Source organism: Mirounga leonina, unplaced genomic scaffold (assembly GCF_011800145.1).
Source record: "Mirounga leonina isolate KUSES-001 unplaced genomic scaffold, KU_Mleo_1.0 Mir_53, whole genome shotgun sequence".
Lineage (NCBI taxonomy): Eukaryota > Metazoa > Chordata > Mammalia > Carnivora > Phocidae > Mirounga > Mirounga leonina.
In genome coordinates, this window is record NW_023270807.1 from 39,006,098 (window position 1) to 39,030,079 (window position 23,982).

General features: G+C 40.8%; 1 protein-coding gene across 2 annotated transcripts in view; it reads left to right on the forward strand.

Moving 5' to 3' along the window:
- SH3BGRL2 (SH3 domain binding glutamate rich protein like 2) overlaps nucleotides 1–23,982 on the forward strand; it is a 60,387-nt gene that overhangs the window by 15,368 nt on the left and 21,037 nt on the right. For both annotated transcript variants that reach the window (XR_004676496.1, XM_034990316.1), the window contains exon 2: nucleotides 21,606–21,791. Coding sequence is in view for 1 of the 2 variants with exons in the window: in XM_034990316.1 (XP_034846207.1) it covers nucleotides 21,606–21,791 (186 nt within the window). In the remaining variant the exon portion in view is untranslated. The remainder of the gene's footprint in view (nucleotides 1–21,605; nucleotides 21,792–23,982) is intronic.

Consider the following 23,982-nt stretch of genomic DNA (forward strand, 5'->3'; position numbering starts at 1 on the left):
CTTAGAAGAACCTTATTGGCTCCCGATCAAGGCCTAACTTTTCGGCCTGGCATTTGGGGCCCTCTGTTATCTGATTCTGACCTACGTTTGCAGCATTTTCCCTTTCTGTTCCTTTGACTACTATATAAATACACCAGGCTTTTTTACCTTTCTGCCTTCTATGCCTTTTCTCCTAACATCCCCTCTGCCAGTGCTCACCCTGCATTGTGACCAGATTCCCCTCCTTTCTTTGAAGCCTGTACCATTTCCCAGTGAAGTCTTCCCCACGGCCCTCCCTTTCTCCTCCTCCCTCCAAACTGGGAGAACTCTGCTTCTCCAACCCAACATGGTGCAGCCTATGGAACTGCTACCCTGGGGCCTCGACACATTCCACCCTTGGTTATAATTATTTAGTACCCAGGTTGTTTGAACTACAAGTTCTAAGTTCTTTGAGGTCAGGGCTGTTGGCATTCATCTTTCTATACCTCCGCGTTTCCTACTAAAGAACTTGGCATGTAGCATTTGCTGAATGAATGAACAAGAAATACTGTTTCTGTGGCTTCTGCATCATCAAGCTTATTGAGAGTTCAAGACCATGGCAGAGTGGGACTGGCATGGAGCACGTACACGGGAGTCTGCTCTGGAAAACATAAAAGGCAGCGAGGGACATGATTTACAGGTTTCCCCTGCTATCCAAAAGTAGAGCATTCCTATGAAACTTTTCATAAGCTGAAATGGCATCAAACAAAGAAGCAATTACATTCATTTATATGAAAACAATTTTGAGTGATCCCAAACCCAAGAAAATAATCTCTCTTAGGCTTTTTTGGATACCTTAAGACAAATATTGCTAACAGATGCATAAAACAAATAGAGATAAAGCACAGATGCTCATAGACACGGTTCAAAGCTATGGTGGCTTGATGCTGAGCTGCTCAGTGTAGTTCCGGGGCAGGAGCTTGGGGGCGCCACTCGCAGCTGGGGTGCGCTCGGCTTCTATAAAGGCTCGCTCGCTGCCAAACAAACACTGAATACTATTTTCGCTTTTTGTCTTTTACGTGAAGGTGAAAAATCCTCTTTGGATTTTTTTCAGTTAGTGAAAATAGGTACTAATGTAGGCCTTTCATATAAAAGTGAAGTGGCGTACCGTGAACTTTGAAAAAGCTGCGATACCTTTATTTTACTGCTTCTTAAATAAGTGGCATGAAGAATCTATGTAATTAGAGGTAGTTTTATTATACTGTTACTTCTCCTATGCAGATATCGGAATTCTAGAACCCCTATGTGGAATGAAGCTGGAGACCTGGAGGGAAGCAGGGGGCCTCTGAGAGGCACTTGGCTAGCCCACATCCTGGGGGGCTGGGCTGGGGGCCGCCCTTCAGAGCCTCGCCTCAGACAGCTTAGTGACACAGGCCCGCAGCAGTCTTGGGCTCCACTGAGGGAGCCACAAAGGGAAGCTCTGAGAAGTGCCGACTGCCTCCTGGAAGCAGAACGAGAGAATTCCAGAAGCACGGTTTCCGGCGCTCGTTGGTGTAAAGTAAAACAGCGGACTTTTACATTTTACACATAAGTGGACTCTGAGAATGTCAGTGCACCACATCAAAGTACAAAAATGGATGATAATGATGATTCTTCATCCAGAACAGATTAAATCAGGTTTGGCATGTTTTGCTTTGACGTACTCTGCTAAACAATGCAGGAACATATGGGGTGCATTTTAGAAAGATTTCTAAACTAAAATTAATTTAAAATAAAGTCAAAATAGGTTTGGTTTTAAAGGGATGAGCTTCAGTTATACAGAAAACCACAGTCTCCAATTCCAGGAGAAGGTAACTTATTTGCTCCTACCTCCGTCCCCCTCATTGCATCTCCTCTTTTGCCTTCCATCTTCCTTTCTCTCTACCTTCGGGTATAATACCTACCTGCAGGCTCTTTTCCCCCATCATCCTAGGAGCTGTTTGATTTATATTCCTTCCTTTTATATTTCTGATACTGTGCTTTTGTTCTTTGCTTACACATCACTGAGCTTCATAGCTCCCCTCCTCCCACCCTTCCCCACAGAGTACTGTCGGGCCCTAGAGGCACCCCTCTGTGACTGCCAATTTCATATGGAAGTTCATGGTTGGCAAGCCCTGTCTCCCTCCACACCCCTATTAGACTAAGCACTGCATCAAATTAGAGGCCTTGTTTTGTCACCTATGTTCCTGTAGTTCCTAAGACAGCCGAGCACATTGCAGGGTCTCCACAAGGTCTCATAGAAACCTCTGAGTAAACAATGACTCCTTGACCTTTTAAAGAGACTTTAATTTTTCTTTGTGCTGGCTACCTGTGCATTCTCTCTCTCCCTCCCCGCCCCCCCTTTCTCCTTTGTTAATTTCTCCACTTACTTTCTTGAGTCAAGATGGAAGGGAGAATTATATGGCTGAAAAGAGAAATTTGAGGTGGAAACACCAGAATTTGGAGGTACTCTTCAAGACTTCATTTTATCTGAAATGCAGGAGTTAGGGTCATCTGTGGGAAGGGTGAGTACCTGTGGAGATTTGAGAAAGCTATGAAATCCCAGTGGCAGTTGTGTGGGATTCAAACAGAATCAAGTCTAGCTGAAGCTAGATGATTCACGTTTTTAGCAGACAGGCACCTAGCTTTGCTCAGTAGCTCAAGGAGGGAAGATTAAGCTGATGACATGGCCAATCCAAGACAGGATGGGTCCATAGAATGCAGGTAATAGCATTCAGGGGCACCTGGGTGGCTCAGTGGGTTAAGCGTCTGCCTTCAGCTCAGGTCATGATCCCAGGGCCCTGGGATCTAGTCCCACATCAGGCTCCTTGCAGAGAGTCTGCTTCTCTCTCTGCCTGCCACTCCCCCGGCTTGTGTGCTCACTTGCTCGCTCTCTCTCTCTGACAAATAAATAAATACATAAAATCTTAAAAAAAAAAAAAAGAGCATCCAGACTTTCTCTTAGAGGTATCAGTTTGTGCCTACAAAGGGAATGTGAACTCACTATATGATGCCTTATAAAATGTAATTGTGAAAATCATCTGGTGTCCCTCAAATTACTTTTCAAATGTAAGTAGAAGTAGTTTCCAGATCATCTCTTAGGATCACTTTCCACACAATGGAGGATTAACTGATGCAGAAATGGGAACAACATACTCAAAAACACACTGTGTACATAGTAGCATCTCCGGCCATTGACAAAGGCATGGCGTTTGGCTGAAGGCCGGTAATTCTTGCCTGTGGAAAATACTGTCCTCAGCAGGATTTCCTCCTTACTGCGGAGGATTTTGACTATTACAGCAAGTTTTGCTAGACCAGCTCTTCTGCCAAGTATTCTCTAATTAACAGGAGGCACGTGTATGAGCAATTGTGTATAACTTTCATAGATAGTCTTGTAAAATAGTGGCATCCTAAATTCATATATTATACTTGACTGATTTTTTTCTTTAAGGAAGTAAGCATGTAGTCTTGACAGAAAATGTAAACACAATAAAACCAAACCAAACACATCTTTCGTTCTCTTTGCTAATGTTTTATTATGGCCTCACATTGCTAAGTAATACAAGTTGTTTAATTAATTAATTAATTAATTAATTAATTATTTAAGTAAGCTCTATGCCCAGTGTGGGGCTTGAACTCATGACCCTGAGATCAAGAGTCGTATGCTGTATTGACTGAACCAGTCAGGTGCTTCTGTTTTGTTTTGTTTTTTTAAATGCAAATGAAAAGTAGTTTAATACAGGTGTTGATGGCGAAATTAGAGCTGTTTACATTGCATCAAGCAGGTGGGAAAGGAGACAAATTAGCTGACAGGTATATGTGATGAAAGCTACCCTACTGAATCCCATTGGGGATACCGACGTGATGCTCTCTCATGGTCTTCATCCTTCAGAGAAATTATGGTTAAGTTGGGGAACATCGCAGATCCATGCAACTGTTATGAAACCAGGCCAGGCTGTGTGTCATTCTGTGTTGGATTGGCAGTGACTAGGAGTATAATGGGAGTTTGGTGAAGGAGATGATCTGGGAAGGCAGTGGTTGGTGTAAGTCAGGCTTTCTCGACCTTGGTACTATTGACTTTGTTGTGGACGGCTTTCCTGTGCATCGTAGGATGTTTAAGAGCATCTCTGGCCACTGCCCACTAAATGCCAGTAGTACCACCTAGTTGTGAGAACCAAAAATGTCTACAGACATTAACGAATGTCCCTGATGGGGGATAAAATTGTTCCCAGTTGAGAACCACTGGGTAGGCATAGTTGAGCACAGTGTGGATTTGGGGCTAAGCTGTGAAGAATAAATAGAACTTGTTTAGGAAGTGTGGATAGTATGGGGATGGTTTTAGGTGGCAGGAACCATTTATGTAAAGACCCAGTCAGTTTGTACCAATGTCAGTCTTGGAGTAGAGCTACTTAGAGTATGACTTGCGGGCCAAACTTTGTTGCTGGTATTAGCGCTGCAATTGAAGGTAAACATTTAGAAACTTTTATAGCAAGTTTACAGAGTAATTTTATGAGTTTAGTTTTTTTTTGCTAGAATAATAAAAACTTTAGGCTTTTCTGTCTCTCTTTTTTCTTCTTTTAAAGTAAACTCTGCCCAGCGTGGGGCTTCAACTCATGACCCCGAGATCAAGAGTCGCATGCTCTACTGACTGAGGCAGCCAGGCGCCCCCAGGCTTCTCTTTTGTATGTTTTTGTTATTTTGTTTTTCTAGAAATTTATTTTCTGCAAGTATCAGTCTATGACAGATTGGAACATTAAAATGAGAACAATAGCAAACTGATCCTTTACCACTGATACTGGGGGAGAAGCACTAACGCTGTGACCAGACTGAATTTAGTGTGATGGTGGGGAAGTAGGATGGGCTAGGTATGGTTCAGATGGAATGTGAAGGCAGACTGGTTTGTGAGACCTTGCAGGGAGCCTGACACACCTTAGACCTCATTCTCAAATCTTTTCACGATGAATGAATGAAGGCCAGGAAAGCCTCCAAGTAGAACAGAATGGACCGAGAAGTAGGAAGAGGAGGTCCAGTGGATATTTTTGAGATGGGAGTAACTTTTAGAAGGGAATGTTAATGTCATTTAGGCTGTCTCTATAGTTTTTGTCTTTCAGTTATCTGTTTATCTCCAGTTAGAAACCTTTTCTAATTACTTGCCCTTGAACCATAATTTTGAACTGGTTCATTGCCCATTTGAAACTTTAATTTATACATGTTAAACCTTGTGTGTCAGATTTTGGGTGTCATTTCCTTTCGGGATTTGTAAACACTTCAACGTCTTGGGCACAAAGTAACTTTTGTTATTATCTGGCAGGGCCTATGCCTGTACCTGAAAGAAAGAAATGAAGGAGAGTACGGTTCGGTCCCTTTGCATCTTCTCTAAGTGGAAAAGGTCTGTGCCCTTTGTGGGTTTATGCTGGTGTTGATGCCCCTGTGTTTGTCATATGGGGTCTTACTTGGACAGTGGACAGCACTGATGTGAGCTTATGGAAGCTGACTGCTTAGCCAGTGGCCACAGGCCTGTGCTCATGTCTTCTCTAGAAGGTTTGGAGACTTAGTTTGCTGAGACTCCCATCTGCCACTTACTTTTCTTTCATTGGACTTACTAAACATATTTATTTTATAATCTATATCTGATAATTTCAATATCTGAAGTGTTTCTGGGGTTTTTTTTTTTTCTCCCTTCTATTTCTGTAGCTCTGGCTCATGATTGTGTCATGCTTCTTGGTATGCTTAATTCTTGAATTTTAGCTGTTTCCTTTCTAATACCTTAAAACTAATTGCTTGAAATAATATGTGGAGCTTAAGGCTTTGTAATTTCACTCGGGATGATATAATGGGACAAGAGTTCTTGGTTTCCCAACTCCTAACCGTCAGTCATTTAGCAGAGCAGAGAAGTGGGTGGGAGGCTGCTTGTTGGGAAATCTCAGTTCCAACCCTGACTTGTGCTGCTTCCATAGTGAATTACTGGGGGCAAGTTACTTAATTGACCTCTCTGTGTCTCAGTTTTACCATTTTGTCAAGAGACTAGATTGACAGGCCATTGAATAATTGTAGGGCAACTGACTGATATCAGGATCGTGGTCCAGGCATCGGCAATTTCACAAATTCATTGTTTCTGCAACTTCATCATTTGCTGACGTAGTGTGCAAGGTCCTTTAACGTCAAAGAGGTATAGCGTATGTTCCCTGCCCTCCAGAATTTAAAATTCTGTCTAAAAGTCTTGTCTACTTGACTAGACAAAACCCACTCACTCTTAGACACAATAGGAATTTGAGTAGTGTGTTCTCTGCAAGTTCAGAGGAAGTGGAGAATATTCTGGATGGGATGAGACTGTGAGCAGTGGGCTCTAAGTTGGGCCTTGTAGGAAGAGTGGGACTTAAATGTTGAAAAGGCAAGAGGGCATTCCCCGTGAGGGAAACAAGGTTCGGTAGCTGTGGGGAGAAAGTAAATGTAGGGAAAAGAGAGGTGGGAGATGGCATGAAGAAGTTGGGACCTCAGATGCCAATCCCACACATAAATTAGCCATTCTACCACAGCCCCCATCCTCCTCACTCCAGCACTAGGCTGGAGTACTTTCTGTCTATAGACTGGCCTATTCTGGACATTTTATATAAAGTGAATCATGTGGTATATGGTCCTTTACGACTAGCTTCTTTCACTGAACATGTTTTCAAGGTTCGACCATGTTGTGGCATGTATCAGTACTTCATTCATATTTATGGCCAAATAATGCTCAATTCTATGGCTACATAATGCAAATTCTTGAGCCCCACCCAGGCCTTACTGAGTGAGAAACTTTGGGGTTGACCTCCTTTCCCCAGTCTGCTTCCATTAGCCTTCTAGGTGATCCAGATGTACCTCTGGGTGGAGAGCCATTGCTGCAGGGGGAGTAGAGGAGGGGCATGAGGCTGGGCATGGATTTTTTCTTTCATCTCAAGAATAATTGGAAGTTACTGAGAGGTTTTTAAACAGCCATATGAAGCCATTAGGTTTATGCTTTAATAAAAATATTTTAGCTTCTCTGTGAAAAGTAGTTTGAGGGAATCTGGTTAAAAGACACAGGAGGGGCACCTGGGTGGTTCAGTCATTAAGGGTCTGCCTTCAGCTCAGGTCATGGTCCCAGGGTCCTGGGATCGAGCCCCACATCGGGCTCCCTGCTCAGCGGGAAGCCTGCTGCTCCCTCTCCCACTCCCCCTGCTTGTGTTCCCTCTCTTGCTGTGTCTCTCTCTGTCAAAATAAATAAATAAATAAAAATAAAGAAGACACAGGAAACTGTAGATGAGACAATGGCTTGGCATGGGTTAATGGGAGTGAAAATGGAGAAATGTGGATGGGTTCAAGAAAAATTTTGAAAGCAGAAAGGCCATGACTTGATTAATTGCATCATCAGGGAGAGTCAAAGATGAACTCCAGGTTTCTGTGTTGGACAGGTAAATGGGTGGTGGTACCATTACTAAGATCTTCTGAATTTTCTGGTTTTCTGATACATGAGTAAATTTTTTAAAAAAGATTTTATTAGAGAGTGCACACACACACGCATGCACACACACAAGGGGGGAGGGGCAGGGAGAGGGAGAAGCAGACTCCCCGCTGAGCAGGGAACCTGATGTGGTGCTCAATCCCAGGACCCTGGGACCATGACCTGAGCAGAAGGCAGACGCTTAACCGACTGAGCCACCCAGGCACCCCATATGTGAGTAAATCTTAAGCACTCATTCCTCCCCCTAGAATCTGTTTTTTCTGACAAGCCCCAGAGACAACATACTGGATGACATCTGAGTATATACTGTCTGGAGAATTCTCTTGGGAGATGTGCCACACACATCTAGAACCCTAAGTGACATTAATATGTACTAATATTGTGTAGCTCCTACAAAAAGCATAAAGTGTCTGAGAAGGTAGAAAATAAAGATGTAAGCAAGATGTTTGGACTGCGGTGTGTGTAGAAGTCTTGCCAAACAAGGTCAATTTGCATAATTTAGAGAAAAGAGATGATGGAGTGTTTTGTTGAGAGAAGAGATTTCAAGCCGCATTCAGTTGTCAGTGGGCCTAGGGTGTGGGCTGAGGTCCTGTGGCTGGATGGCGGTGTATGTGATCCAGTATACGTCAGGATTCCAGGATTCCAGAAATCGAAGAACATGAGACCGTGTACCCATCTTTCTACAATGTTTATTAAGAGTCAAGGAGGAATTGTAAAATTCTGAAAAGATAGTGATGATGTGCTTGAGAAGAACATTCTTGTCCACCTTAGAAGGGAGTGGGTAGGACAGTAAATTTCTGGGAGGTATGGCCAGCAGCAGAATAGGGACTTTAGAAATGGGGAGAAATGGGCAAGATAGGAGGGGCAGAAGTTTCAGGACTTGACAGCTAAAGGAAAGAAAGGAGGAGATGACCTCATGATTACTAGGAAACTGGAGGAAGATCTGGCTGTTAGAGCTCCTGATGAAGCAGTTATGGAGAAAGGGGGCTGCTGGGAGACACACTGGCTTAGTTTTTAACATGAACAAGGAATTATGTAGGATTAAACATGTAAGTGTGGTTTTGAAAACTAAAGTTACTAAGCTCGAGGTGGCAGATTTTAGAGACTCCTTTGTCTTTTTAATTTTAATTCAGTTCTGGTATTGTCCTACTTAGTTATCTTTTAAAATTATGCCAAGAATTAGAAGCAAATAGTGTCTCACTAACCTATGATCTGGAATGTGAAAGGAGTTGACTAAACTGTTCTAAAAATATTTGTTCCTAGTCAGGAAAGACATACAGGTAACATTTTCATTAATGGTGGTTAGATCTGAGTTCATGGGAGGAATTGTTTGGCCAGTGGCTGGGCAGTAGCAACCTCTCTCTGATCCATTCTGAATTATTTCTTAAACTCAAGAACAATAGACCATAAACTCTGACACCCGCCTAAGTTTCAGTTAGGGAGCTAAATGAAGTGATTGGGCTTAATTACATATAAACCTTCTTGGTCTTAATCTGTAATTCCAAACGAGAGACAACTGTGACTCACAATAAAAAAGGTGTTTAAATTGACATTGGCTCTCAGTGTTAAAATAAATACACCAGTACTGACTTTAAGTCCAAGGGCAAAGCGTGAGGACATTTAATTCCTCTTTCCTTGACTGATACCTTTTGTTCTCCCTGTTCCACTTTCTAGTTTTAACTTTCGCATTCCTTTTCTCAGTTCCTGCGTGCAGCAGAGATGGGAAAGTCAAAAGGTTATTCTTGTGAACACACAGCAACGACTAGCGAGCGCCTGTTTGTTGAACTCCGTTCTGCTCTCGACAACCCCTGCAGGGAGCTCTGCTCCGCTCTGCTCCTCCGTCTCAGGCTGCTTCAGCCTGCTGCCTGCCTGGGTGAGGACAGGAGCATGTGTGTGAGCATGAGCCTGGGTGGAAAGTAACCCCTGGAGGGAGAAAGTGTTCGTATTTAAAGGGAAACCCGTTCTTACTAAAATGTACAATCCCAAAGAGTGGATCCTGCGTTTAAATCAAGTATTAAAGTTCGGGCACTGTCAGTGCTTGAATATTGGCCCCCTGTAACTCACAGCTCACTTGGGAAATGAGCTGAAGTAAGGCAGAGGCAAATGTTTACCCCTGTGCCTGGTACAGTGCCTGACACCTGGGAGATCTTCAAAATATCCTGGCGGAACGAACAAATGAGTGAATCAAGGAATGAATGGAGAAAGAGAAGCCAGGTGACTGCAGAGTTGTACTGGGTCCAGGTATCCCCAGTGACCAGCAGAATACGCTTGCTAAAGAACAGAATAGAGGATGAGGTTTGTGGCCTTAGAATAAAAATAATAAGGGGGCACCTGGGTGGCTCAGTCAGTTAAGCGTCTGCCTTTGGCTCAGGTGATGATTCCGGGGTCCTGGGATCGAGCCCGGCATCGGGCTCCCTGCTCAGTGGGGAGCCTGCTTCTCCCTCTTCCTTGCCTGCCACTCCCCCTGCTTGTGCACTCTGTCTCTCTCTGTCAAATAAATAAAATCTTAAAAAAATAAAAATTATAATAATAGTAAACGTGTATTGAGTTCTTTCATTGGGCCAGATACAACTCTGGGAGCGTTATGTCATTTAATTTTCATCGCTGCCCTCTGAGCTGAATTATGATCTGCATTTCACAGATGGGGAAACTGAGGCTTTGACAGAATAAGGAACTTGTCCAGGGTGATCCTTCCCTTTCTGCCTGCGCAGGACTAGAACATGACTCAGAGCTACGTGGCCCATGTGAGGATCAGGGCACTGCCCTTGGCATCATTATCTCAGTATTCTAACCATCATGAACAAAGTGCCAGATGAACCTGGGCCCCGCACAGACCTCAGGGCCCAGCTTGCTGTGGTCAGACTTACCTCCCCACCTTCTTTATTCTTTACACTACCTCTGTTTTTAGTGCTACCAAACTGAGCACAAGAGGCTCCCTTCATCAGGTTTAATCACAGAGTGTGTGGTTTTCATTTAGGTAGGGTATTTTTGTAACAATGTTAAGTTTTGGACTTGTAGGCAGTTCTCTTGTCATACTGAGTCATCAATAAAGTTGTGTTTTGTTAATACAAACAGGAACGTTAGGGGAGGGAGGTGGATTGGTGGGTTGAATTTGTGACAGCATTGTTTTTGTTGTTTTGTTTTAGCTGTCAAGTTTGAGGTGATGTTGGGACATTTAAGCATAAATTTCCCGAAAGGCTTTGGAACCGTGAGATTGACCCTGTGAAAGAGGCCAATTTTGAAATGCAAACTTTAGGTATGTTTTCATAGAGGTGATAGTTGAAGTTGTGGAAGGAGGTGATGTCTTCAAGGGCAAAAGTACTACTATGAAGAGAAAACAGATTATAAAGGATATTGCCCAGACGTTAAGATGTCTCTATTTTGCCAGATTCAAGCGCTGTGTGTGCTAATATTCCTGCCTTTTCTGACTCTAGATTTAGTACCATGTTTCATTTAAGTTAACCCATAGAAAATATATTAGCAGTATAACATGCTACTATATTTACAGTGAAGCTCAGATTAGATTTTTGGGATTTCTTTATCAGTCTGGTGGTAACTTTTCCACTCCCAGGCCTGCTAGAATACTTCTAGGCAAAGGATATCAAGATTTAAGCCATACTTTTAGAAAATATGCTGGGATTTTATTCCCTCCATTTTTGCTGGTTTTGAAAAATAGGAATTTGCAAACTTAACTTTTTTTAAAACCTAGTATAAGAAAAATGGCACTGAAAGATTAGAATAATAGAATTTAATGTTTCTCATATTTGGAGCAGAGATTTGCCTTCTGGCTTAGAAGTTACTTAGACTCCAGCATTATAAAGACTTATGTGTTATAATCTTGTGTGCATGCCCACACGTGTTTCCTCTGGTCCTCACGGCTTTTTTAGTGTAGTCATTTCTGGAGTTTTTGATCACATACCCTAATAATAATTATCCCTAATACATGTGTGTTTTAAATAAATGCTGTGTATATACTACCTATACTAATAAAAGATGTGCATCATAAAATGTCCACAAAATAGCAATAAAAGTCATGGGATACAGTTCAAACAATATTGTTGATTTTACTTTTTAATGATAAAAATTTTCTCTCATCAAAAACAGTTTTTCTTAGCGAGAACAGTGTGAGCTAACAATACTACAATTTGCAGGTCAGCTCTAACAGTTGTCATTGATCAAAAGGTAACTCCCCAAGAATACATAGATTTAGATGAGGATTAACATCATTATAATTAAAGAACAGTGGTAATCACTTTTCTGATTCCATTCATTAGTCATGCAAAAGCTGTTAAAATTTGATAGCTAAAATTACACTGTCTTCCCTGATGTCAGTGAGTTGTTCTGAAAACCAGTTGAAGGATTTTACATTTTTACACTGAAAATTTTAAAAACTCTGTGAAATTTTCCATTTGAAAGATTTTTAAGTTAGAAAGTTATATTTCTGGGTTTTTATACTGACAGTTTTATAGATGACAAGCATTGTTTTCAATAATAAAATAATAATATCAAACATTTCCTAAAATCCATTCTGTAAAATAGTTACTTGATAAAGTATCATATTTACCTTGAATGGTTGAGTCAAGAAAGAAGAGGGTGTGTGTATGTGTAAGAGAGAGTCCGGTGTATGTTAATATGTTAGGTAGCTTACTACTGATACACTTGTCATCATGAAAAAAGTCAGCACTTTGGAACAGTTTTCTTCTTTAATAAAAAAAAAAAATCCTTAGAACATACTTAAATTTCTAATGGTATGATAATGTTCTAAACATTAAAGTAAGTACTTAATAGAATTTATGCATGCAATAAGATAACTCTGAAGATTATAAAAACAAAATACTTGTAATGCAACTGAAATATCCTAACCCAAGTGTGTATGTTATGGCAACTATATAAAGTTTGTTTCTAAGTCTTGTGTCCTTGGAAGAGAGTATAAAAAACAATTGCTTCAGGGATGATGAGATGATGGTGTTTTTTTTTAAATAAAAAATTATTAAATTGCAAAGATGACTTACAAAAATGGAAAAAAGAAACCAATGCAAATTGTTTAAGAAAACAGGACCAAAAATGTGGACTGATTCAAAAGAAAACATTAAAAGTATGTATTCAAACTCAGTAATGTTTATGTGGTTAACATAAACATACTGAGTGCCTGTTAAGTAGCAGGGACTGTACTAATAATACACAGATGTAAAAGCACAATTTTTTCCATCATTAAAATTTTATTGCTTTAATTTATACCATATAATACTGGCTGTTTCAAGAATTGTCCAGTATTTCATAATCCATCTCTTTCTGACACTCTGATTCCTTAAAACTCAAGTTTCAATCTCTTGCCAGACAGCCTCTCTCATTGTTATCTTTGACTTGGTAACCTGGTATTTGCTTTCCAGTAAGATAACCTGCAACAGACACCAGACACACAGTCCTTTACATGTAACCTCATGTTTAGTTACACAGTGCTAGAACGTTGACAGTTAGCAGATGGCTTGTTGGGGTTTATTCTCCACCCTGCCCTACTCCCCAACAATGAAACATATTGGTGAGTGTTCTAGTTAGGAATGTGTTCACCTGCGGCAAGGGAGAACCTGGCTAATGTGAGCTTAAAAGAACAGAAGTTTTGGCCTCTCCGTAAGTCTGCAGGCTGATTTGTTCAGCGCCTGTGTTTTGAGGATTCTCTTGGCCTTTTCCTGATGCTTACTGGCTCAGGGTAGAAAAGCTGCCTCCATACCTCTAGCCCTCACACTGAGGTTCCAAGCAGAAAGGAGGACAAAGGGCAGGGACAAAGGGCCTAGCATCTGATTCCATGTGCTTGATCAAGAGAGCAAAGCCTTGTCCAGAAGCTCCACTCAGCAGATGTGGGCTCATACCTCAGGGGCCAGAGCTGGGTCACAGGGCTGCCCAGCTGCAAGGGTACCTGACCAAACTGGGAACTTTGGTTTTTCAGCCTTCACACAGGAGGGGTTAACTAGTATAGCGTCTGCCACATACTTTCAGCCATCTGCCTCCTCTTTATGTCAGTATAATGCCTAGTGAGTCCAACAGTGAGGTCTTAGTTAAAGAGTTTGCCATGAAATTTTGTATCTTTGAGATACTCTGTTCACTTGCTGGGAAGTTCCTAGGGTCTTTGACAAGGGAAAGATCCTGAGTCCTTTCCTCCCTCTGTGGTGGAAAGGAGTTGTCTTAGGGCCCTCTCCTTCTCCTTAGTTCAGTCCAGCCCCTCCATTATAAGTAAATTTTTACTTTCTGTTTTCTTTCCTCTGCCTTTGACTTTTTCCATGAGAGATGCATAAAAGGTCCTAATCAGTCCTACATTATCTCAAGTCAGAAAAAAGAAAACTGTGTATCTGAAGTGTGAAAGTAAGTGAAATAAAGAACTGTTACATCGAATACCTAAAGCCTTTGAAAGTACCCAAAAGTCACTTTATATTTTTTGCAGAGGGCCCCATCTAGGGCAAAGAAAAAAAAGCTCATGTGTTTGAATTGAATGAAACAATTGAGCAAGTGCCTGGTATTGCTTAGCTCTTTTTGTATTTAATCCTCTCATTGAATCTATGGGGAAAAAAAAATTGGGTCCATTTCACAGATTAGAAGCTTTGTAATTTCCCCAAGGCTACCCAACTGACAGGGCCAGGATTAAACTGTGGAGAGTCTAACTCAAAAGTACACACTCCCCATCCTCCCCCCAGTTTTGCTTGTTGTCTTCCATTTGTACTTTGTCTTTAAACTTGCTTTCCCACAATTACGCACATTAAATCTCAATTTAAAACAAATCTCAATTAAAAAACAACAACAACAACTATCAGGGTGCTGGGTGGCTCAGTCGTTAAGCATCTGCCTTCGGCTCAGGTCATGATCCCGGAGTCCTGGGATCAAGCCCCGAATACGGCTCCCTGCTTGGCGGGAAGCCTGCTTCTCCCTCTCCCACTCTCCCTGCTTGTGTTCCCTCTCTCGCTGTCTCTCTCTCTGTCAAATAAATAAATAAAATCTTAAAAAAAAAAAACCTATCTTCTTCAAATTGATTATTTCTTTTTATTTGCTATTCACTCCCAAGGTCCAAAGGTGCAGCATCAGCTGTGTATACCCCAGAATTCAAACATAATTAGACATGTCTAGAAGCCTATGGAAGGATTCTAGCAGGGGCTACTTCATTACCTAAATTAACCGTCAGCCTCTGGGAAAGAACTAATCAGAGGAGAAGAGAGAGTGGAGGAGTGCAAGTTTACTTAAAAGTGCCACCGAGTAGGGGTAAATCTGACTCAAGTACAATGTAATTTATTTAGCCTGTCCTCTGATCCAATCCTGAGGGACTCCTGGAGCCAGGAGGTTGCTAGTGAAAGAGCTACAGACATCTTCACTATGATTTTCATGGGTCATTGAGTGTTCATGCCAGGTCAGCAGATTCAGCAGCACCAGCCCAGGCAGTTTATCGCCTGGGCGCCTGTGGGGGTGGGTCACCAGGGCTTGGGTGCAGGCCTTGGGGTCCTCAGTGGGGCTGGGTCTTGTCTTGCAGGGGTTTGGAGTTGAAAGGGTAAACGTTCATTGTCTTTGTTTGGGCTGCGATAACAAAATTGGGTAGCTTATAAACAGTATAAATTTATTTCTCACAGTTCTGAAGGCTGGATGTTCAAGATCAGGGTGCCAGCATGGTTGGGATCTGGTAAAAGCCCTCTGCTGGTTGCAGACTGCAGATTCCTTGCTGTGTCCTCACATGGTGGAAAGGGGTAGGGATATTATTGGGTCTCTTTCATAAGGACACTAATCCCATTCATGAGGGTTCTGTCCTCCTAAACTAATCACCTTCCATAGGCCCCCCACCTTGTAATACCATCACCTTGGGGGTTAGGTTTCAACATACGAATTTTAAGGGGAACACAGATCATTTATTAATGCAGGACCCCTTAAAAAGCTTGCTTCAGAACTTCTGGAGATATTAGGGGAAGTGGATGGGGGTGATAGAATCCCAAGGTAGCTGTTAGAAGCAGAGTCAGGGAAATACTGGTATATTTGCTTCATTCTCAATTGCCATCAATTTGCAAATATATCAACAATTTAATTAAGACATTTGGGCCAAACAAAATACTACATTATACGCTTGCAATTTTTAAAATTAACTGACAAGAGCATTTATTTAAACATATAGTCACATACAACTTTCTTCTTCAATATCATTGTCAATGTTAAAAGCAAAGCCTTTTTCACATTCAGGGTCTACAGACTGTTCTGAATTATTTAGGCAATTTACAGTTACATGTAGCATCCTAGACGCACTGCTTTTTAAAATCATACAGCTTTAGCATTAATTGAGAAATATTGGCGTTTGATCTACATTGCTTTTTGGCTAAACTTCGTTACATTTGTTCCTAAATTAAATTACCAACTCAGTTTGATCTCTAGAACATCACCTGGAAATCTTTGATGTTCGGCGCTGGAGTGATAGTTCTTTAATCATCCATTTGGTTAATATTTACTGAGGGCCTCCTGCGTTGCCAGTCTCTGTGCTTACAGAACTGACATTGTGGAGACAGATGAGCATAAAGTCAAGTACACAGATGAACAAATAAAATTTTAATAAATTTAGACAATAGAACTTCAGCTAAGGTGGTTAGAGAGGACTCTCCATGGTAGATCATCCTAAATGACGAGAGTACCAACACCACTGAGAGTCGGGATGAAGCCTTTCTGTCACCCTGGCCCTTCCATGTGTGAAAATCCTGTCTGTTCGCTAACAACTGGGTAGTGAGTGTTTGCCACATGCCAGACATGCTTCGAGGCCCTGGGGATACAACAGTGAACAAAACAGGAGACAAAATCCCTGGCCTTGTGGAATTTATATTCTATTAGGGGAGAGAGAGAAATAAATATGGAAAACGTACAGTATGTCAGATGCTAAGTGCTATGGTGACAAATGAAGCCTTGAAGGGAAGTAGGGAGTTGGGGGGTGGGGCACTGGAAAAATATAAAACCTGGTTGTCAGGGAAGGCCTCATTAACAAATTGAACTTTGAGCCAGAAATGGAGATGTTTGGTCTAGCCCAGGGCTGGAACTTTGTAAAGGACAGACTTTTTCTTCAGGCTTTGGGAGCCCTGGGCCTCCGTGCAGCCCTCAGCTCTGCCTGGGACAGTATGGAAATGAGTGGGTGGAGCTGTCTTCCAATACAACTTTATTTATGGACACTGAGATTTGTATTTCATATGATTTTTACTTGTCATGAAATACTATTAATTTTATTTTTTTTTCAACCCCAATTCAAAATACCCCATTTTTGACTGGGGGCTATACAAAAACTGTTATGAGCTAGATTTAGCCTGTGGGCCATAGTTTGCCTTCCCATAATCTAGCCTAAGAGATTTTGGAGAATCTGTTCCTTTTAATTGCTTTGGATAATATGTAATGGTATATGTTTGAATAATAAAATCCAACTGTCATGCTTTTGTAGATATCTATTTTGGGTCCAACACCTTTTTTTCCTGCTGCTGCTTTTTTTTTTTTTTTTTTTTTTTTGTGGTCGTAATGAAAATTCATCTGTTCAGTGACATATATTCATTTCACTTAAATTTATGTCTTACAGCTTTTATTTCTAGGCTCTGCTATGCAATAATAGCTTTATTTTCAATCCATCATACTATAGTATTTCTGAAGACATTTTAAGTAGCAGTTAAGAATTTTCTTCAGGTAAAGCTATAGAAAAACTCAGTAGAGTGGCTTAAGCAATTAAGGGTTAATTTGTCTAATACAGAAAGGTTTAGAGTGGGCCGCACAAGACTGGTGTGGCAGCTGTACAATATCAAGGACCCAAGCTCCTGTCTTTCTGCTTGACCATCCTTAGCATATGGAGTTTGTTTTCACAATTGCAAAATGGTTTCTGCACCTCCAGGCACCACTTCTGCGTTTCTTCAAGAGAGGAGGGAGAAGGATATAATGGGCTTTGTGTTTTTATTCATTAAGGGGAGCCTTCCGGAGAACATCTGCCTTCTCTCTTATGGGCCAGAACCGTGTCATGTGATGACTCCCGGCTCCAGAGGAGTCTGGGTAAAACACGTTTTGTAGCAGAGCGCATCGCTTTTCCAAACAAAACCCAGCCTTCTGTTATTAAGAAAGGGAGATTGGCTACTGGGTAAAAAACTAGCATTAACTGCCATGGCTTCTAGGTGTGTAAACAAACAAAAAACACCTGAGTTATAGGTCCTTCCATCATGGCTGAATTGACATGGGTGAAGGCAGCGACTGTTGTCCCACGGTTTACTTCTCTTCCACTTGCTCCTCACATGTCTTTTGATATTGACTGTTGGGTACATTTTGCTTCAGTATAGTTGAAACGTGGGGAGGAGAGAGCTCTTTGTGTCAAGGAAGCGGTGGTATATGTTATTGTTATTTGAACTCTGGGTTTGTACCGGCACATGCAGTGCCCTTGGCCGCTTCCTGTTGCCACATAGGAATCCTTTCTATTACCTGGGTACCCACCCAACCAGCCGTCCCTTCCGCCCGAGCTGGCCTGTCTCCCTGCCAGGTAAGCCTGGGCTCCCACAGCTCCAGGCCACGTTCACCCCAGCAGATCTTAAAAATAGCTGGTTGTGGCAGCTCGTGACTTGTCTTCCTTCCTGATGCTAATGCCACAGATACCTACTTGAAAACTTCCTGCTCTGGGTTAAATTTCTGCCCTTTGTTTATTCAAATCATTCGCTGTAGTATTAGTTAATTTTCTGTGGCCTTAGCTCTTTTTTAAGAAAAAATTTCTTTTTTTTTTTTTTTTTAAGATTTTATTTATTTATTCATGAAAGACAGAGGCAGAGGGACAAGCAGGCTCCCCGCGGAGCAGGGAGCCCGATGCGGGACTCGATCCCAGGACCCTGGGATCATGACCTGAGCCGAAGGCAGACGCTCAACCGACTGAGCCACCCAGGCGTCCCAAGAAAAAATTTCTTTTTAATCATCTGGCTTTTCTTACAAGTTTGAGTAAACGTGGAGGCCAGTGAGTAACAACATGCTCTGACTCCTGGGGCTTCAGGTCCTGTTGGAAAACCTGATTTATATAAAACACCACATGTCTATGGCCATATACTCCTGTTCCCTTCTGTGTGAAGCTCTCTTTCTCAACATAACTTTCCTCTATTTAATCTATTGAATATTGACATATTCACACTGTTCAAAAACGTTTCAAGTTCACACATGCAGAGAGGGAAACCTCTTGCTCCTACTTTGTCCCTGTCGCCCAGTTCCCACTCCCCCAGCCCCTAGACAGCTATTTCTGTTATTTTTTTATGTAACTTTCAAGAGTTCATTTTTTAACATAAATACAAGCAAATACAAATGTGTTCCTTTATTTCCTCTATTTTTAAAGAAATGTTCCTAGTCTATGCACAGTTCTGTTCCTTAATTTTTTTTTTTCCCATTTACTAATGTACCTTGGAGATCTTTTCATAGTAGTGTTAACAGTATATACAGAACTCCTTTTTTTTTTCTTCAGTTGTGCAGTATTAAAGTGACCTTTTTGAAATGTAAACCTGGTCCTGTCTCCCCCGCTTTCCTCTTTTAAACCAGAGATAGAATTATTTACATTTTACTCCTTATACTACTGTCAGTTATCACCTTTGTTAGTAACTATCCTTTGCTTCTTGAGCATTGTTCCTTTCCCTCTCCCTCAGTTTTATTGAGATACAATTGACATATAATATTGCATAAGTGTAAGGTATACAACACAATGATATATATATAGTGAAATGATTACCACAGTTAGTTAACACATCCATCACTCACATCATTTGAATTTTAATATTCTGTGATACATCTTTCAAATATTGGCTGTAAGGAGGGAAGGGTGTTGAGACATGGATACTTTCATACATCGCTAATGGAAACGTAAATTGACGTGGACTTTTTGAAAAGCAGTTTAGCATGGGTCCATCAGGAGCCTGAAAAATGTCTCTACCCTTTGATCTGAGTTTCATTCATAGGGCTATGTCTAAAATAGTGTTGAGGTTACAGTTAAAGATTTCTAAATAAAGATGTTCACCACATGATACTTCTGGTGGTGAAAGTTACAAGTATTCTAAATACCAATAATTGAGAAGTAGTTAACGAAAAACATGTACATGATGGATTGCTAAGCAGATATTAAAATTCATGCTTTTGAAAAATTTTTAATGACACAGGGTATATATTTTGAGTGAAAGCGGCAAGATGCAGCTGTTTTTGTTGAGTGTGATCCTATGAAAGGAATGACCAGTTGAGCTGTAGGGGATTATAGTCCAGCAGTAAATGCTGTGTGTATGGGGTGGGGGATCTAGGGGGCTGGGGAGTAAAGAAGTTGTGTACGTGTCTTTGATGTATCCTAGTATTGAGAGCATATGAGTTTTTAGGCACTCACACTTTGGGGAAGATGTAGAGGTGGGATGGATATTATGTGTATATATATTATATGGAAAACTCAGGTTTGACTGTCAGTTTCATTTTTGATCACTCTCATGAACATTTGAAATGTGTTGGATATGTAAAGTTCTACATATGGACGTTAAATCCAAACCCTTTCCTCTAATTAAATTTTGAGAGGATTGTAGGTAACTTCTTGTTCGCTTGTTTTTACAATTTCTAGACTTTTAAAAATGCAGATACATTGCTTTCATAGTCAAAGGAACTGGATCATGAAGGACATTGTGCTATGCTAAGAAATGTGTGTGTGGTCTTCCAAGGGCAGTGGGGACCCACTAAATAAATAGGAGAATGACATGATTGTCTTAACAAGAACACATACCAAGACCTTGATCAAAATAGGTGACCACTTTTGACTTCAGCATCAACTTTGTTTATCTGCCTTATATGGTTATAAAGGGAAATTAAGTAGGATGAATAATACTTTTTTTGCAAGCCACAGTTTCAGAATAATATAACTACATTTCCGGAATTTTGTACCAATGAGGGAAAAAGGTTAACTTTTTCGGAAATGAGAAAAAGCTTAATTCAAGAAACCAAGATAATGCATCAAACTACCATACAGTAGTTTCCTTGTTTTCTGATATCACTGAGTGTAAAGATGTCCTATTTGGCTAGCTTTGCATTTCTGTCCATACTAACTGTGCAGTCTTGTTAGTCATTCATAGACTTCAATCCAGTGATCAGAATCTCTGTGCTCATGACATGCAATGGATTTCCATCTCGGATGCACATGTCATTGAGGCTTTTGGGGGAAAGTTGGAGGAAATTGGTAGGGGCAGTCAGTATGTGAAAGTTTGTTCTTCAAGCACTTTATTTTTATAAAATGGTGGCTTGACCTCTCAAAAGGATTCTTTTCATTGCCAGTTATAAAATTACTTCACCGTTTAAGTTTGTTCTCTATGTACATTTCCCAGAATCACTTAGAAAAAGGAACTTTGTTGAGCCATGTTTTACATGCTGTGTTTAAGATATTGAATATTGTCACCTTGTCTGAATTATTTAATATGAACCCTTAAATAAGATTGATAAGATTTTGAAAATGTACAGATGTGTTTGCAGCTCTTCAAGAGCACACCTGACCCCTAGTGACTGAAGAAGGAAACATGAAGGTGAGAAGAACAAAAAGGGTTAAGAAATAGAGTTCAAACTAAGATGATGCTTGTTTACTCTCACCTTAGAAGCAGAGAACATTTTTCTCTTGTGAATTGATGAAAGGATGCTTTCATGACAGTGGCTACAGCTGTGGAATATCTGAAAGAGACTGCTGAAGGGAATAAAAATGTTGCTGCTCCCAGGAATCAATGAAATGTTGACATCTCAGATGGGCTATACATGGTTTTCAAATGGTTTTGGCAGAGGGAGCTTTCATGACTATAAATGTCAACTTCTGTAAGTGGGAGGGAGAATGGATATGGCCTACTGAGAACTGAGTCCCTCACCCCATACATAATCTGATCCTTCCAATTTGTGCCCCGGAGTTCTGGGGAGTCTAGGTGAAGAAATCATCATGTCAGGATTTGCCTAGACTTCTGCTGGATATCCAGTGTAGTCAATGGTGCATGGTACCTGGAAAATCTCTCTCTCTCTCTCTCTTTTTTTTTTTTTTTTTTTTGCATCAGTGACCTCTGACAATGAGAAATCAAATCTAGTTCAATTTGGAAATATCTACATATTGTTTCAGTTGAGCATTTCTCCTTCTTTATTTGTCTTCCCTCTTTAGATAAAGAAGAAGCAGCAGGATGTGGTTAGATTTCTGGAAGCCAACAAGATAGAGTTTGAGGAGGTGGATATCACAATGTCAGAAGAACAGAGACAATGGATGTACAAAAACATTCCCCCAGAAAAGAAGCCTGCTCAGGGCAACCCTCTGCCGCCTCAGATATTTAATGGTGACCGATACTGTGGAGTAAGTAGCCAGATTGTTACCACACTATTTCTTTGGGTGATTCAGAACACAGTTACCTAGAGTGACGTTGGGTTTTTTCAGTGAGGACTGTGACCTCTTTACCCTCTGCCACTCAGGTTCACAGTTTAATAGAGGGGATGTGGGTACAACGACACAGACGGTGTGTGAATGTGAGTGCGTACATGTCTGTCAGTCTTCCTGTATCTTTGTTTGGGGAAAGTGGTGGGTAGGGGAAGGGGTATGTGTGTGTGTGTTTATTGTGTTCTAAATTTTAAAGCAGATTTTTTGATTAATATATTTTGGGGGCAGAGTGGAAGGGATAGTTATTCTTGGATCTTCACCTCTCTATAGTATAAAAAACTAATAGCTGATTATACACCAGACTTTGTTTCTTTTGTGATAATGAGCCAGATGGATCATTATGAACCTCTGAAATATATTAGGTGCCTTCCTCCTGTATGTAGCATACGAGAAGATGAAGTCACATTTGTCTGATTATCTATTTTCCTTCTCACTGGCTTAAGAAAAAAAAAAATCAAGAAACTTCTAATGAGTAGCTAGGATTTGCCCTTTGTCATACTCTAAGTGTTAAGTGTGTGTTTATTTTGGTACCTGTACTACAGTTCTTTAAGGATGGCCTGGAGAAGGGGAAGGGGCTATAGTGCTGAAGTGCTTAAGGTGAAATAAATAGCTGGGTTGTACTGGAGTGGAGAAAAGGGATAACAATGCTTTTGATACCTTGAAAGGAAACAGTTTCCATGTGCATAAGAGAGAAGGAGATGCTGAAATGGAAAGCCATAAAGATTGTGCACAGAGTTCTTGCATTCATGTCAGAGGAGAATCCTGCACATGGCACTAGATTCAGATATGAGTTCTTGTACCACTTTATGTTGGCTTTGACACCTTTGTAAAGTCACCTCTCTTAAAGCATCGATTTTCTTATCTTTAAGCAAAGGATGATAATATCTGCCTTACTTCCCAGGATATTTTGTGACTGTAAAGTACTTTTTAAGAATAAAGCTTATTGTTTTAACTGTGGAATATTTTACATTGTTGATCTCATATTTTATTAGGGGAGTATGTGGCAACTGAAGGTGTATCCCATTCACAATTACAGACCCTAGAAAATGTACTCTTGTGTCTGCAAACCAAAAGGAGGTATAGTTGAAACTGTGTATAAACTGTACTGTTCAAAGCAAAACTATTAGTCAGATAGTGCTAGAAGACTTAAAACAAAAATTTAGCAGTTTTCTGTCCCTCAGACTTCTCAGGTACGAGAATTTCTTTGTTCTGGTCTTGTTGAGTGGTAATTCGGCTGGGTATAGAATTCTAAGTTGGAAAGAATTTTGATCGTTTTGCTTCATTATCATCTGGTTTCTAGTGCTGCGATGGAGAAGTCTAATGCCATTTTCCTTGATCTTTTGTATGTTTTTGCCAGTTTCTTTTTTCCAGGTTTTTAATGTCTCTTATTCATATGTGTATCCTAAAATTTTTTGGTGAATTACCATAATGTAATCTATTTTTCATTCACTGTGCTGAGTGCTCAGTAGGTCCCTATTATCCAAGAATTGCATGATTATTAAATATGTTTTTATATTATTTTCTTTGAAAAAGTTCTCCCTGCTTTTTCACTCTGTTCTCTTTATCTAGAATACATATTGGGCACCTGGGTGGCTCAGTCGTTAAATGTCTGCCTTTGGCTCAGGTCATGATCCCAGGGTCCTGGGATCGAGTCCCGCATTGGGCTCCCTGCTCTGCGGGGAGCCTGCTTCTCCCTCTCCCACTCTCCCTACTTGTGTTCCCTCTCTCACTGTGTCTCTCTCTGTCAAATAAAGAAATAAAATCTTTTTTTTTTTTTTTTAAAGATTTTATTTATTTGCTTCACAGAAAGACACAGCGAGAGAGGGAACACAAGTAGGGGGAGTCGGAGAGGGAGAAGCAGGCTTCCTGCCGAGCAGGGAACCCGATGTGGGGCTCGATCCCAGGACCCTGGGATCATGACCTGAGCCGAAGGCAGACATGTAACAACTGAGCCACCCAGGTGCCCCTAAAGAAATAAAATCTTAAAAAAAAAATAGAATACATATTAATTTAGATGTGAACTTATTACACCAATTTTCTAATAGTCTTATCTTTTTCTTTTGTATTGTCTTCTTTAACTTTTTATTCTACTTTCTGGGAGATTTCTTCA